General features: G+C 35.9%; 1 protein-coding gene across 2 annotated transcripts in view; it reads right to left on the bottom strand.

The window, feature by feature from the left end:
* Nucleotides 1-10054: 10054 nt before the first annotated feature.
* Nucleotides 10055-16510, bottom strand: part of LOC148285739 (organic cation transporter protein) — a 44408-nt gene continuing 37952 nt past the window's right edge. The window contains exons 9-12 of one of the 2 annotated variants that reach the window (XM_088232046.1): nt 14225-14315; nt 13567-13690; nt 13246-13427; nt 10055-12168 (exon numbers count right to left, since the gene is read on the bottom strand). In XM_088232046.1, coding sequence (XP_088088172.1) covers nt 12016-12168; nt 13246-13427; nt 13567-13690; nt 14225-14315 — 550 coding nt within the window. In that variant the 3' untranslated portion in view covers nt 10055-12015. The remainder of the gene's footprint in view (nt 12169-13245; nt 13428-13566; nt 13691-14224; nt 14316-16510) is intronic. The other variant, XM_088232121.1, reaches the window with a different exon arrangement.

Raw genomic sequence — 16510 nt, 5'->3', positions numbered from 1 at the left:
CATGGACTATAAGAGATCTAGCCCCTATTTACATTTTTTTATTTGACAATGAAGTTTGAAGTTTAAGTGATATTTAAAAAAAAAAAAAAAATAAACAAATTTATAAAAATAGAAGTTAGATTACAAGTCTTGCGGCTACTGAGCGCATGGACAGTTGGAATTCTAGAACCCATTTACTAAATTTGGAAATTAAATGGTTGATAACATTTACCTATTGAAGCTAGATTACTAATCGTCTTGCAGCTACAAAGTGCATGGACGAGTGAAATTCTAGCTACTTAAATTTATACCAATAATTTTACAATAAATTTCCAAATATATACACTGAGCGTAATAGTTAATTTGTCAAGTGTCATACCAAAAAGCAAATCCACGTCTGCTCCCTGAGTGGAGTAAATGGCATCCACACTACTCTCCACTCCTCCCTGTTTAACGCCAACTCCTGTGTCGCAGGGGTGAATCGTCCAAATAAGCGATTATGCGCAGCTTACCATTATATTTATCTTTTGATAATAATGTTTTATAATAACTATGTTTACGGTCCGATTCCCGACATGGTTGATGTGAAATATTTATTTAAAACGGTGTTTTAACACTAGAATATTTCATAGCCCCTGGAATGGCGCCTGAAGCGTAAGACTGATCATCTTACCTTCATGCAACAAAAATGATCAGAATATGCTGCGATTGGTGTACCGATGCAGTGCCCTATGCACCAAGAAGAAGATGTTTACGGGAAAATAAATAAAATCATTTTTATTTATTATAAATCACTGTCACATTTTATATCTTACTACAAAAAAAAAATCTATTAAGTGCGCCCAGCCCGTTCTCAGTGAACGATGAAACTAGCCGATTACCTCAGCTTATTCCTCCATACAAAAAAGTACACTTTTTGCATCTTTAACCTAGTCGCGTTTTTTCAGCACTAAAACAAGCTTGCAGATTACAAATATTATTGGAAGATTCTCTATTTGAACACTAGTATTTCGATTATTACTTCCGAAGGACTGTTTTTCTTTGATAGGATACCGTTGACACATTACGTTTCGCCTAGGACATGTGGCGTTTATAGTGGCCGTTTTTAGCACTATTCAATTTAAAAGGAATCAGCCAGTGCTTAGTGTTGACATTTAAATCATAATGGAAATATCTGCTGAATGTCATTGTGGTATTTTTTAATAAACTTTTGTACAAGTATTGCATTAAAATAGTGCAGAATAAAGCTATGTTTATCGCGTGGTTAATAATATTTGTTGTTTGAGTCGATTTTCACAGAACCACAGAAAAAATAGCCATTTATAATTATATTACTTACAATTTAATTATATTTTTTTGTCGATTACCTATAAAATAAATCACTGCTTGCCACTGCTCTGTCCTTCCGATGATCTGTCAGCTGTAGACGAGTAAGACGAGGTTAAGGCCGAAAGAAGCATCTGTATCATATATATCATAATCATAATTCCCTTTCCACATCTAATGGTGCATAGGGCACTGCATCGGTACACCAATCGCAGCGTATCTCGATCGTTTTTGTTACTTGAAGGTAGAATGATCAGATTGCCATGAAATATTTTAGTGTAAAAACGTTGTATCGGGAATCGAACCCGAGACCTCTTGCGTGGTAGGCAAACGCGCCGACCACTAGGCCGACGAATCCACGAGTTTCAAGGCTCGCTTCTAGTGCCCTCGACAGACGAAAAACGAATTAAATGCGTTTTATCCTTTTCGATGACCCCAAACGTGGAGTATTATGGCAAAATATATATAAATAAGAACCAATGTATCTTTTTCTTTTCTAATGGTTAACAAAACACATAGATCTAAGTTTCATTATAAACTGTCGTTTTAATCTTTACACTTAATTTACCAGCAAAATCATCAAATACGTTTAAAGTTACCCAGAAATTTTTCACATATACGAGGTTTGATAAAGAAATACACAGAATTTGTATATATTTAAAAAATATCTTTGATTATTTCTCATTATTAATTCTGTCGCCTTCGCAGCCATCGCCATCTCGGAGACACCAAAATACACTCATGCCAGCGAGTTTTCGATCCTCGAATGAACCCTTTAGGGTGGCTTCCAGTTCCGTCAGCGATTCGGTCTTCATCTCATCTATGGTCGCGAAACCTAGTTCTTTTCTAGTCCTCTTCATCTTAGTGAACAGAATCAAGTCACATCTGGCCAAGTCCGGTGACTCCGACGGCTGGAGCATCAGTGCGGTCTGGTTTTTTGTCGAAAAGCTGCGAGCAAGCTCGCCGGTGATAGTCAATTTGCGTGATCCGCATGAAAACGATTTCCTCTCCATCTTCTCGTCATCTTCAACGTCTCTTCGAAACATTCGTACCAATCGTAACCACTCTTTTCTGGCCATGGCAGACTCCGTAAGCGGTCTCCGACATTCCAACCATGGCACCTCTCATTTATGTTTAAAGCATTAACTTTGTAATCAAGCATTTTAATTAATGCCAGTAAACATTAGTATTCAACCACTTACCGATTTTTTATGTCTACCGGTTTCGAGACGTACCCGTCTCTTCGTCAGGACACTCGCTACACCAGCATGCAAATACTAAAATACGCTATCACCTTTACCGCCACCATAATATATACCATAATATTAACGAAAAAACACATAAATTACATGCAGAGTTAAAGGGGATGCAAACATCACCATGTTTGAACACGCACTAAAAATAGACTGAAAATATTTAGCAATATATTACAGAATTTGTGGGGGAGAGGTTAGGAAGGGAAGGGGCAAGTGGTTGAACGTTACACGATTGCTTAATTTTTAAATCAAAAAGTGGGCTATATTGGAAAGATATTTCATTATTATTTATTAGAACTAACTATGGTTTTCATTCCCCTATGCCCAGAATTCTCAGGTCTGCCAACAAACATACCAGTCTTGATTTCTTTGATAACAAGTTGTCTTCTTTCAAATGATCACTGAATCAAATTCAATTATAAACACCTCTCTCCCGCTTCCACTCCCACAAAGTCTACTATTATAATTTTGTTATAATAATTGTCTATGTATAAATGTGTCCATAAAAATGCCCATTGGGCGTATATATAAATAAATTAGGGAAAATTCTTTTTTAAAGCTTTTTTAATGTGAAATACCTCCATGCTGTTATTATTTTAATGTAAAATTTTAACTCCTGTGTACGTCTCAAAACCGGTAGACATAAAAAGTCGTTAAGTGGTTAAATACTAATATTTACTAACATTAATTAATATAAATCTTTGGCTCCGTCATTTTCGCTCTGGAATATTTTTTTTAATTCGCCGATCACACCGAGATGCGTTTTGTCTGTCAAAGACCGACAGCTAATCTAATCTCAAATGGCCGAAAATTGACAGATTAATTAATTATAAACATGTGTGCCAATCAAGGGAAAAAAAATAGGCTATTGAATTCAAAATTCAAATATTTTGTGTATTTTTTATTAAACCTCATATATCGATTGTATAAGACACAGTTGCCAATGTACCGAATCACATCGGTTGCAAATATATTTTTAATAAACATCGGGCTACATTTTTTTGGTTACAAACACTAGAAATAGATTAATGCAGATTTTTATACAATCTACTGTCCTATACAGTAAATATAGATCGTTATTACGCAATAAATAATCGTAGATTAACTAAAATTCAAATATAATTTGTTAATTATTAATTAATTGCGAGAGATTCGACATCGTCATATGAAAAATTCTAATGACGCGAGATATAATATCAACAGTATAAATGGACGCAAAATATTAGAATATTTATTCAAATAAAAACTGTCAAAATATTATATTGTATAATTTTTAATGTATTTTTTTTAACATTATATTACAGTGCCATCATGAAAAGTAATTTTAGGGGTAAATGTTGAAGTGCGTATGTCAGATTTCATAAGGACAGGACAATACTGTCTTGTCCCAGCTTTAGACTTGGTGACAGGACAATGGATCAAGGCATTGTCCTAGAGATAAATGGGGCAGGCTTGTTCCGCAGGAAGTAGTATCACTCGGAATTTTATCTCCCGGATCACTCGGGCACTCGTTTTAAATTCATCATTCCCTTTCTGCACCTAATGGTGCATTGGGCACTGCATTGGTACACCAATCGCAGCGTATCTTGATAAATTTTTTTGTTACATGAAAGGTAAGATGATCAGTCGTACGCTTCAGGTACCAGTCCAGGGACTATGAAATATTCTTGTGTGAAAACACCCCTTTAAATAAATATTTCATATCTACCATGTCGGGAATCGAACCCGTGACCTCCTGCATGGTAGGCAAACGCGCTGAGCATTACACCACGAGGATGACTGACTTGTTTTAAATAAGCACTGTTCAATTTCGTAACGCAAACAAATCGCCCCTGAGTAGCGCCTGCTAACATCACTCAACATTAACATTCTCGTTTTATTTATTTTTTTAATTTTGCACCACAACAGGCTAGGAGGCCAAATAGCAGTGGTGAATTACATCACAGAACACCCAGGCTTGAGAAAAATCACATTTTAATTTTTGTGTTCTCACCGGGAATCGAACCCGGAACCTTCCGTGCGTGAGTCAAGCGTCTCGACCACTTTTCGCGAGTTTTCAGTGTAGTGTCTCGGCTATGACGTCATAAATGTCTTATAAAATAATTTGGTGCGCTTTGGTTATTACTGGGGTGGATAACGCGTCAGACGTCTTCGGAGCCACTTGGGTGGATTCTGACACATCCCGAAAACTATGCGAAAGCGATTTTGAAACCGGCTCAAATTCACATTGCAAAGTACATCAATAAACAAAATATGCACTGGACTGAGAAAAATCCTCAAAAAGTCAATCAAAAGCCACTTAATAGCCGTATTTAAATCTGTTTTTTTTTTGTATATTTGAATATACACCCCAGGCTGAAGTGCCTCGTGTTTTCAAAATTCTCTTCATTCTATAATCTAATCAGCGTTTGTTAACACAGTATTTTTCGATCATTTATTATGTTGATAAATATTATTTAACCAGAAGTAGAAAAATATTTTTGAAAAAGGAATGTCAAAATTCAGGCATTTACAGGAAATATGTCCTGTCGTCAGATGTATGCTCGGACATACAAACACTATTTGACATAAAAAATACATGGAATTTGTTTATTCAAAAAAATCTTAATTTATTCTTCAATATTGATGTTAAGTGACGTTAGCAGGCGAGACTCAGCGGCGATTTTGTGGCGTTACAAAATAGGTCAATCAACCCTCATACAAGTCAATTTCAGCTTTATTGGCATATCAGTCACTTTGCTTTTTTTAATCGTTAATATTATTTTTAATTTTATATTTTAAACATTGATTGCAGAGTTTTTTAGTTAATGTAAAGTATACAGAATTATGTACATTTAAAAAAAAAACTATTTAGTTTAATATACAAGTTAACAAATGTAAAAAAAAATGCACCCCCGAGGTTTTTGGTCAAGAGCCGCCGGTGGCGTTAGACCACCAATCGACCCTGCCAGGAACCGAACCCGGGTCTCGAGCACGATAGGGGAATGCGCCGACCACGAGAAAGACACGGCATGGCCGAATCCAACAAGCGCTCGAAGAAGGGCAGGCCAAAAGTCTCAATAATCGCCGCGCGCGCATTTTAAGATGCACGAATGTAGAGGAAGTGAAGTGCTTACGCGAAGACAGAATGATGAGACATTCTATCCTCTCCGCCTACCCCTAAGAAAAATGTGATGATTTGTTTGAATGTTTATTTTCATACAATCTCTTACTATTTCATTTGAGACTGTGACGCATATAAACTGGAGCATCTATCTAATTAATATCCGTACCTTAAAGCTGAAAGTCTAGAAGTCACATTTTTTGCAAAATTGAGTTATGAATGTCATTTTGTATATATATTCAGATTTTATTTATGCTGCAAACATCGGAGTCCTCCGGTATACCACTACTGAAATAGCTGTTCTAAAACACCAGTACACCAGTGGGGCAGTAATAATACTCTGCTGGTATTAAAGCAGTGGATACCGAATTAATTACACCATTTTCATAACAAACTACCTCTGACGCAGCAGATTAGGTCTTACTGTCATAATCAGCCATACTTAACCATTATGGCATTTCTTTTGCCGTTAATTTCATTATTTTACTTTGCTTTTTTTCACATACTGTTTGCTTTCAATTACTGTTTTATCGCTATTAATATTGTGTCATTAAATTTATATTTACCTGTTATTTTCATAAATAATTAATGGCACGTAATTTAATGTTTTCGCCTAAAGAAAGTTTTATAAATACATTGTTTTTCATTTAATATTCTACATGACTTTTTATACTACAGTCCGAGGAGGAATTTGGGCGCAGGCCGGGCGGTTAGAACAAAAAACATCAAAGTCCCATGGTTATTTGACAGTCCATACTTTAAATGTCAAATCTGAGATATGCAGACGACACGACACTGATTGCCAAAGATGAAACCGAGCTAGCAGAAGCCTTCAGACGGATAGAGTTGGAGAGTGAGGCTCTGGGTCTGAAAATAAATAAAAATAAGACAAAGCTAATGATTGTAGACAGAGCTGGAAGTCTCCTAAGGACAAGGCAGATGCAAGACCTTGAACTGACGGGTGACTTTGTGTACCTCGGCTCACTTATCTCCAACAACGGCAGTTGCAGACCTGAGATTGGTCACAGGACTCAAATGGCCAAAGAAGCAATGAACCGTTTGGAGAAGATTTGGCGAGATCGAGGTATATCAATAAACACAAAAAAGCGGTTGATGGAAGCCCTGATATTCTCCGTTTTCCTGTATGGGGCTGAAACATGGACAATGCGTGCCCACGAGAGGAAAGGGATCGATGCATTCGAGATGTGGTGTCGGAGAAGGCTGCTGCGAGTGCCTCGGACAGCCAGAAGGACAAATGCATCGATACTGGAAGAGCTCCATATTACAACTCGTCTATCAGTGATGTGTTTGAGAAGGATACTGTCTTTCTTTGGACATATTGCTAGACGTGAGCCAGACAATCTAGAAAAGGCAATAATGACCGGCCGAGTCGAAGGTAGGAGAAGCCGGGGTAGAATCCCATATAGATGGACTGACCAAATAAATGTGGCTACGGGGCTAAAATTTGATGAGTCAGTACGTCTTTCTGAGGACAGACTGGAGTGGAACAGACTAATCAGAAGTGTTCATGGTGATCACGATCCTCAGCATTGAGGGACCGACTTGGAAGAAGAAAAAGCCTATAAATCAGCAATAAATAGTGTTTTGACTTGGAGAGATACATTTGAAACAGTTTTACAACTTCAAACCGCTCTCCTGAACAATTTACCAGATGTGACTTCCAGCGTTTCAGCTTTACGGTACAGAAATATTTTCTTAAGTAAAACATATTTTTAAAATTATGTTACATTTTATTTTTACCACAGGGATATAGCACTTTTGAAAAATACATTTAAAGCATTATAGTGGACGGTAAATTATACATTTTTCAAAATCACACAAACACAAGACACAAACCACACAAGAGCATCACTGCGCGGCGTGTTGCACATGAAAAATTTCATTCACTGTTTTGCATACAAAAGTTTCATAAAACTAACCGCAGTGACGCTCTAGTGCGGACCTTTAGCCGGAATACATATCGGCTCCGTAACGGCAGCCGTATTGTCAACACTTGTCGTTTTACAACGAGGAAGTTCAGTGCTATGGGAAATTCGACAAAAAAATGTTTTCTTACACGCGGTAAAAATTGAGCATTTAAATGTACGGCCCAGTTTTCCCAAAATGTATTGATATAATAAATGAGGGTATTAGAAGGAAATTTGGAAATCTCCACCAAAAACGGAAAATCAGTTATTGATGCCAAAATAAATAAAGGCCTCTTCCAAATTTTTCCATGTTTTTCTCTCCTGGGCACTGTTTCCATCCATGGCCCGCGAGTTCGACGACGTCGTCAGCCCATCTCCTCTGCGGTCTCCAGTTCGGTATTCCGGGGGTCCACCTATCGACTTCTCGTCTCGCCACACGACCCGCCCACTGCCATTTTCGTCTTCCCACTCTTTCTGCGATATCGGTCACCTTTGTACGGCGTCTTGTCTCCTCATTCCTTGCTCGGTCTCTCGAGGAGACGCCCGACATTTGTCTTTCCGTAGACCGCTGAGCGCACCTTAGTTTGTGAACACTTCTAGCAGTGAGCAGTGAGTGACATGGTTTCAAGACCTCATGTTGCCACCGGCAGAACACGAGAGTTGTAGCCTTCAGATTATTTGGGATTTCCTTATTTCTGAAAACGCGTTTCAGCTTTCGAAACGCAGCCCAACTTAACCCGATTCGCCTAGGCCGATCCGCATAAAAACCTACCTACCAAAATAATAGCGTGATTCAAAACCGTCTCTAAATCTTGCAAAAACAAATTTCAATTATACTACTTGACCTCGCAAACTTAGCATTTTCACTGAGTTGGTGAAGCATAATCACAAATCTCACAATTATTTTTTCAAGGCAAATATTTCAGTAACTATTTCAATGGAGATCTCTAAGTTTGCTGCTAAAACCTTCATATCTTATATGTTTGCCTTAATATTCCTTAAGAATTTGTTTCTATATTTAACAGCAAAAATGTTATTACGTCGGGTGCTAACATTGTTGTCAGCCATCGCGATATCGCGAGCAGCTTTATCACCTCGATTGAACGCGAACAGAAGTGTCTAAAATGCTTACTTTTGTCTACCTGACTTTCCATTTCGAAGGCTTGCAATCAAATAAAATAATATATATAAGTTACATTTACTTCTAAGTTAGAAGTTGACACAATATCTTATAAGATGTATAGAGCAGAAAATGTTCTTTCAAATAACGCATATACCTTTACCGTTTTGTTTTTCTTTAGGTGCTCATTTTAAATTTGAAAAAAATATATATATATTAATTTTTTATGTAAAATAACGTTATAATATTATTTTTGTGACATTTTAAATAAGACTCAGCTTATTGCACAATTTCTTACTTTTTAGTCATATGTTTTTGTTAGTTTTAAAATCAGACAAAAAATATTTTTCCACTCTAGAATTCCGGTTGAGTTAAATCCAACAGATGGTGCAAATACACTTTTTTTTAGCAACAATGCAATGGCCTACGGACGATGAACAAAATGATTGAACAATATTTTTATCACAATTTCGACACATCTTTTAACACAGAAAGCTCGGAAAAATGGTACCAACACAGAGTGCCCTATGCACCACAGGGTGTGATGTGGGAGTCATTGAAATATTAATTACGATGTCTAGCACATCTCGCGTAGTATTTATGAAATTTTTGTCTGATTTTTACTAAAATATGTTAATTAGGACGCGGATACACAATATCGCAGAGAAAGATCGGACTATGAAATATAATGAGAGATTTGAGAATTGTACGTTATGACAGTGATACAAAAAAGTTAACCCTAGTTTGTAAGGAATATTCATTGATTATGTAACAGACTTATATTTTTTTGCCTCATATTACCTATATAATGTAATGTAACACAAAACATTCATGTAAATAAATGATTTTTTTAAAACATTTATCCTGTTTTATTTCGTAAACCGTCGATGTCAGTCCGACGCGCGGGTGTCTTTCGCACGGCATCTGCGAGAGGGTGATAGAAAAACATTCATCAAAATTCTGAGCCACCGCTGTTCCTCGTAAGCAAATGATAAATAAGATCCAATCTTTCGATTGATTTGGTGTTTATTTTGTAGGACTCCATATTTAAACTTATAATATCAGAAATCAAACACTGATTTGAGTCTACTCTGAACACGAAGCACCTTCGTTTGAAAATGCCCTAACAAGGCTAAACAATTGTCACGAAGTTTTTGTTTTTATATTTGTAAAAATAAAATAAAGTGTTCAGTTAGACCTCAAATCAGTGTTTGATTTCTTATGTTATAAGTTTTAAGATCAATCTAATTTCAAAATCACTACGAGGACGAAGTGGAAGACCGCCTTCGCCGTGTCTGATATGTCGACGCCTATAGCCCCAGGGTAAATAAAAAAACAGATAAAAAAAATTGTTGATTTTTATTTAAAATGCAAACCGTTGTCGGGTACAAACATTACATTTTGAGAAGGGATTGGAAGTCTGGGAATTTATTTAGCACTTTATATAACAATTTATATATAATGTAATAAACATACAAAGGCGGGCATATAGGCCTTAAGGCAATTTCTTCCTACCTACCCAAACTGTTCAGTTTGAGAAAATCACAAGTACATGGACATTAGGGTAGGCCGATATTTTTTTTCCGACTTTTGAAAGGAAATGGGTATTAAAAGTTGCCTTTTGGATTACTCGGAATGCAAAAAATATTCAATATTTCTTTTGGCCCTCAACGAGAGCTTGAAGTTTTCGATAAAGTTGATTTTTTGTGCTAAACCCGCTGTCATTTCATATTTAATTATTTTACGAAAATAAGTCCAATTAAATTTTATCATGTGCTTTAAACCTAATTAAGCCATTGTTTTTGTCAATATTAGCCAAGCGCTCAACGGAATTAGTTCCGCAGAGTGTAATCATTTTGGTAGTTTTAAAACGTGTTCGAATTTGTAATGTGATTAAGTTATATCTTAACTAACGAAAAAATAATTTTATCAACATAAGAAAATTAACAAAATGTTCAGACAGCGATAAACTTCAAACCTCGGTTGAAGGCCAAATACTTTCCAAATGGAATATTTTGTTTAAATATTTTTTTACGTTCAATGTGATCCAAAATGCAACTTTTTAGACCGCTTTTTTGATGTCTATTGATGGAAAGAAGAAGGTTAAAGGAACAACTCAAACATTTCGATAGTGACATTTCAATCTTGATTTAAAATTAATGTGAATGGGTATTAAAAGGGTTCTCTCAACGAAGAGATAGTCCATGTTGTGATAGAGGCTGGAAGAGCTCTCTCAGATAAACCGGCAAAGTGGGATTATTCAAAATTTTGTCAGTTTTAAAAACAAACGTATAGATGCACAGATAATGTGGCTAGATTGTGCCCTATTAACATATATAAGAGCATCTAGGCGTATGAATGTTGCCACTATAAAAAATAAATTTAGTTATTATATATTTTTTCTATCTGTTTTACTATCTTCGTAAGTACGTATTGAGACGTCAAAAGAACCGGCTTTAAAGAGCTCTCTCAGATAAACAGGCGTTGTGGGGATTATTGAAAATATTGTGAAGAAGTGATAGAATGTGAATGATTCTTCTATGCCGGATGCTGAGCCAGCGTAGTGGCGTGCGATATTCGGTTACGTGGTCAAATTCAAAGGGCTTACGACCTGTCATTGGCTGGTTTAAGTGGCCACTTTACGCACTGCCTAAAATTCACCATTCTGCTCGTTTTAACATCTGCATTTCTTCGGCTCTTCCATCTGTTGACTTTAGTGAAGTAAAACAGGGCGGAATGATGAATGATACACAGTGTGTAAAGTGGCCACTCAAACCAGCCACCGACAGGTCGTAAGCCCTGTAAATGCCCAGACCCTTCTCGAAATTTTTTCCTCTCTGTTGCAACAAATTAAGAGCCAAATAACTCCCTGGGGAGGAAATCTACAAGGAGTCTACAAACATTCGGACATACTCGAAACATTGTTGATTACATTTAGAAGTAAAAATCAATATTAATATAATTATCTAAAACATAACAAATTTAAAATATAAAATTTATAACACTTAAATACCCTGGGTTAGTATCTACTTTTCTTAATATTAAATTTATATAAAAATGTATAAATTCTTCATGAGTTAAAATCTCAACTAACTTAAATTCACCATATTCTACAAATACATGATAATATATTAATTTATATCATTTAGACGGAATTTTCACCACAAATTTAGTATGTCATCAAAATCTGTTATTGGCGAGGACTCGCTGAATTTTATCTCAGCCTTAAAAAAACTAATCTCAAGAACTCTTTCCAATACGACTTACTCGACCGATTCTGTAGCTTTGCTTCGAGCGCAGCCGCTAGGACGTTTGGCCTTTGCCGAGCAGTTCTGCCTCCTCCACGGAGTCGGGCAGCCGGCAGCCGAGGGTTTCGGGGAGCAGGAGGGCCAGCACTCCCCCGACGAGCGCCGTGCCACCGAACAGAATGAGGGGCAGAGACTCGAAGTAGATTCCCTGAAAAAAAGAAAGAAAACAATATTTTTAAGTCTCCCTTCACGGCGATGTGTAGCCAGTACACATTGCATCTAACAACTATAATATCTCTATAAATATGAAGGATAAGCTTGCTGAGGGTCGGAGCTCCTACCCCAGCTGGAGATTGTATGAAGACACGAGGTTGCTGTTTAATGCGTATTTAATACACGGCGAATAAGATTGTGACACAGCGTTGTGGAGTGCAAGACTAATGGCGATTACTATTTCGAGAGGTATTGAAGTAACTGCTGGAACTAAGTAACTGCGTTGAACTGACTGTTCGGGCTGACTGGACTGACTGACTGGGCGTTACCACGCCCTGTGGTCTTTTTATAGGCCACGTTCCTTTGTTCTTCATATCTCCATGGTAGAAATGATGTTAATGTACTGCAGAACGATGCTCTCGTTGTTATGTGCAATACTGTTAGACTTGCATAATATGTTGTATTGTATTCAATATAAAATGATGAACAAATTATATCACCGATGGAGAACATTTTAGAGAAGGATTATGGAAGTCAAGGCATTTACAGGGCTTATGACCTGTCATTCTGCATATGTTCGAACATCCATACTTCTTAAATTCTTCCATCTGTTGATTTTAGTGAAGTTAAAGAGCTGAAACTTGTATTGTTGCGAAGAGATTTATCTGATCGAATTATTTCACATACTAGGCAATGCCTGAAAACGATTTTCCAATAATTTTAAAAACGTTTTCTTGGACCAGTTGCTTTTATTACAATATTTTGAGTTTGTCCAAATGTTCGTAGACAAAATACTGGATTTCTTTTACTTCACTAAAATCAACAGATGGAGGAATCGAAGAAATATGCATGTTTAAACATAGGCAGAATGATGAATGTTACACAGTGTGTAAAGTGGTCGCTTTAACTAGCCAATGTCAGGTCATAAGCCCTGTAAATGTCTAAATTTCCATATTCCCTTCTCTAAAATGTTCTCAATCCCTGTTGTAATTTGTTAATTAATAAGTTATGTTTTTAATAAACTATATGAAATAAAGAAAAACAGCTCTGTCTATGTAAAAATTGGACTCACGAGTAGAGGAACAAACGGCGCCAGCATGGCGCCCAATCTGGCCAGGGTCGAGGAGAAGCCGACGCCCCCGCTGCGCACGCCCGTGGGGAGCAGCTCCGCCGTGTGGACGTACACCACGGCGAAGGAAGACGTTATGCCGAGCTTGCCCAGGAGAAACAGCAGCGTGGTCAGCCAAACCAGGTCTGGAAACAGAGAAGGCGCAAAGTAAAGCAGAGTTTTTTTTCTACCCGAATTTCTATTAATAACCCTTAATATATAATATAATAAACGGTATTAATTTACTTCATTACTAAATTATGAATGAATGGTTTTCTAGGTTACCAAAGGGCGCGTAGGCTGCCCCTAAGCAGCTGACGGCGCACAGGAGTAGCGAGCCGGCCAGGGACCAGCGCCTGCCCAGCCTGTTCATGGCCACCCAAGCCAGGCTGTACCCGGGAATCTCCACCTAGCGGAACGATTTCATTTACATTTGTTACTAACAAAATGTGTCAATTTTTTAAACTTATTTTCCTCATTTTTTAAAAATACTAGTGCATTTTTTATCCACTAATTTGGTGGAAAAACAACAAATTTGCCCAATTTTCGGAAAAACATCAAATGTCACACTATTATTTTCTTATGTATTTTAAATTCGAAAAGAGATATTGACAAAAATGAAACGTTTTTTATGTTTTCATTGTATTGCCTACATTTGACAATATCAACAGCAAAGAAAATCATGTGTCATTAGAAAATGAGAGGTTTTATTGCTCTCCTGTAAAATTTTATGTGTGTGACATTTGTTGTTTTTCCGCCAAGTTCTTCAATTATATTACTTGTATATTATCTACTTATATGAAGGCTCAAATTTTTGAACATTTTTGTAGATTACCTATAAAATAAATCACCGCTCGCCACTGGTATCTAGTACCAACGCAGTGCGCTAACCACCACCGGGTGCGGAAGAGGAAATGGAGGTAACGCTGAAATGAATACTCACCAAGCAAACGAGGACAAAGTTGAGATATTTGTTCCCACTCATGTTGATAGAGTTGAGGGACAGTCCGTAGAACACGAAAGCGTTTGTGGCCCTGGAAAGAGACGAAACAGTTCAATATTCGGTTAGATTCATATACAGAACTAGCTGACCCGACAGACGTTGTCCTGCCCGAACGTTGGCTTGCCTTGAAAAATACTTTTTATTGATAAGTAGGTACCTAGGTACTTGTTTGTGATTAAATTCCAAAACTAAAAATTGTTAGTATTCAAATATTGAATTTGAATAGGTACTTGTTTATGGTTGAATTCCAAATATGGCACTATTTTTGCCTACGTCAAACTCCGGTCTTCTCACCAACAGAGGGGTGTACTTATATGGGAATACGATTTTTTTAAATTTATTCAATTATATATTATTTTAGTATTACCAAAAATCCAGTAAGAAGAAATAAATGGGTAGAAATTATAAAGAATTTAAGGAAAGAATCTGATTGAGATCCACAAAGAACAAATACTGTTTGTGTTTCAAAAACGAACTTTTTTATACACAAAAAAACAACATCTTTCCATTTTTTTGTAAATGCATTCTCCCTGGTAACCCTGGTAGGTCGATGAATAAAAAATTTATGCTCCTTACTTCTTTTTTACACATTAGATTGAAGATTTTAAAATCTACAAACACGCATGGCGCAAAGATCTATATTTCTCTAAAAACCGCACGTAAATTGGTTAAAACATTTAAGTTTGTAAGTGAAAATTCTTGATGGAAGTTCATTGTAATTTATTATATAAATAAAACACGAGTGATACTTTAATCCACAAATTTGGAATATCCAGTGACCGGTTTCATCGCTTTCGCGACATCTTCGAGACTGGTATCTTTATTAAAAAGTTAAATGTATTTATACAGAACAGAGGTAAGGATACATAATTCAAAGTTATATGTAAGTAAATTAAATAAAGTTATTTTTATCTTAAGGATCATTATCAACAAATATTCTATGGGTTAACTAATGAAATGATATAATGCTATTTTAATGAGTTTAAGTATTTTATTTTATTTTTGGTATCTCATCCTTCGTGAGTGTGGTTTTGTAAATAATGATTTCTGAAAAACAAAGGGTAAAAAGTCATTAGTAAAATTATATTACAATGGGTAAAGTAATGGAGAATGCACATGTGTTATCTGTTCTAATGAACTTAATAGTAATTCTACAATAATAATTCCTTAGCTAATTTGTTGGTAAATACTAAAGACAAAAAAGATAAGTTTTCCAACTCAGGAACTTACCTTCTTAATTGTAACGACTGTAAAAATACATGCTACGTAGGCCAAACGGGTAGAGCCTTTAAAACACGCATAAAAGAGCACATACAATCATGGTCTAATAATAAAGATAATTCTAATTTTGCCAATCATTTAATAGAAAACAAACATTCCTTCGAATTAAAAAATAATGTAAAAATAATTCACATTGCACCCAAAGGCCATAAACTTGACAAATTAGAAATTCTCGAAATTAATAGATTAAAAAATAAACCCGACGTAGAATTACTTAATGAGCAGATAACACACGTGCCGTGCATTCTCCATTACTTTACCCATTGTAATATAATTTTACTAATTACTTTTTACCCTTTGTTTTTCAGAAATCATTATTTACAAAACCACACTCACGAAGGATGAGACACCAAAAATAAAATAAAATACTTAAACTCATTAAAATAGCATTATATCAATTCATTAGTTAACCCATAGAAAATTTGTTGATAATGATCCTTAAGATAAAAATAACTTTATTTAATTTACTTAAATATAACTTTGAATTATGTATCCTTACCTCTGTTCTGTATAAATACATTTAACTTTTTAATAAAGATACCAGTCTCGAAGATGTCGCAAAAGCGATGAAACCGGTCACTGGATATTCCAAATTTGTGGATTAAAGTATCACTCGTGTTTTATTTATATAGTAAATTGGTTAAGCCGTTTAGGAGCTCAGTGACATCACGCGTACAGAGGAAATATATATATAAATATATGCAGACCCTTGAAATATGTATTAAGCAGGGGCGAATTCTCCTTACGATCGATTATTTGCAGCTTACCATATTTATTTGGCATCGAAAGTAATGTTTTATGTTACATTATTATTAGGAAAAAACACATCAGAAAAAAATTAAATACATTGCATTTCTTGGGTAAGTAAATTTACATCATTTTTAAGGAATTTATTCCATACAGCGAGCCAGTTGCGTCTGCCAAAATGTTTACTACTGGATTACA

This window comes from Micrasema longulum, unplaced genomic scaffold, assembly GCF_059751315.1.
Source record: "Micrasema longulum isolate JH-2025_06_02 unplaced genomic scaffold, ASM5975131v1 h1tg000008l, whole genome shotgun sequence".
In the NCBI taxonomy this organism is placed as follows: Eukaryota; Metazoa; Arthropoda; class Insecta; order Trichoptera; family Brachycentridae; genus Micrasema; species Micrasema longulum.
Note: the sequence above shows the minus strand (reverse complement) of the source record. Positions and strands in the feature narration are given on the sequence as shown.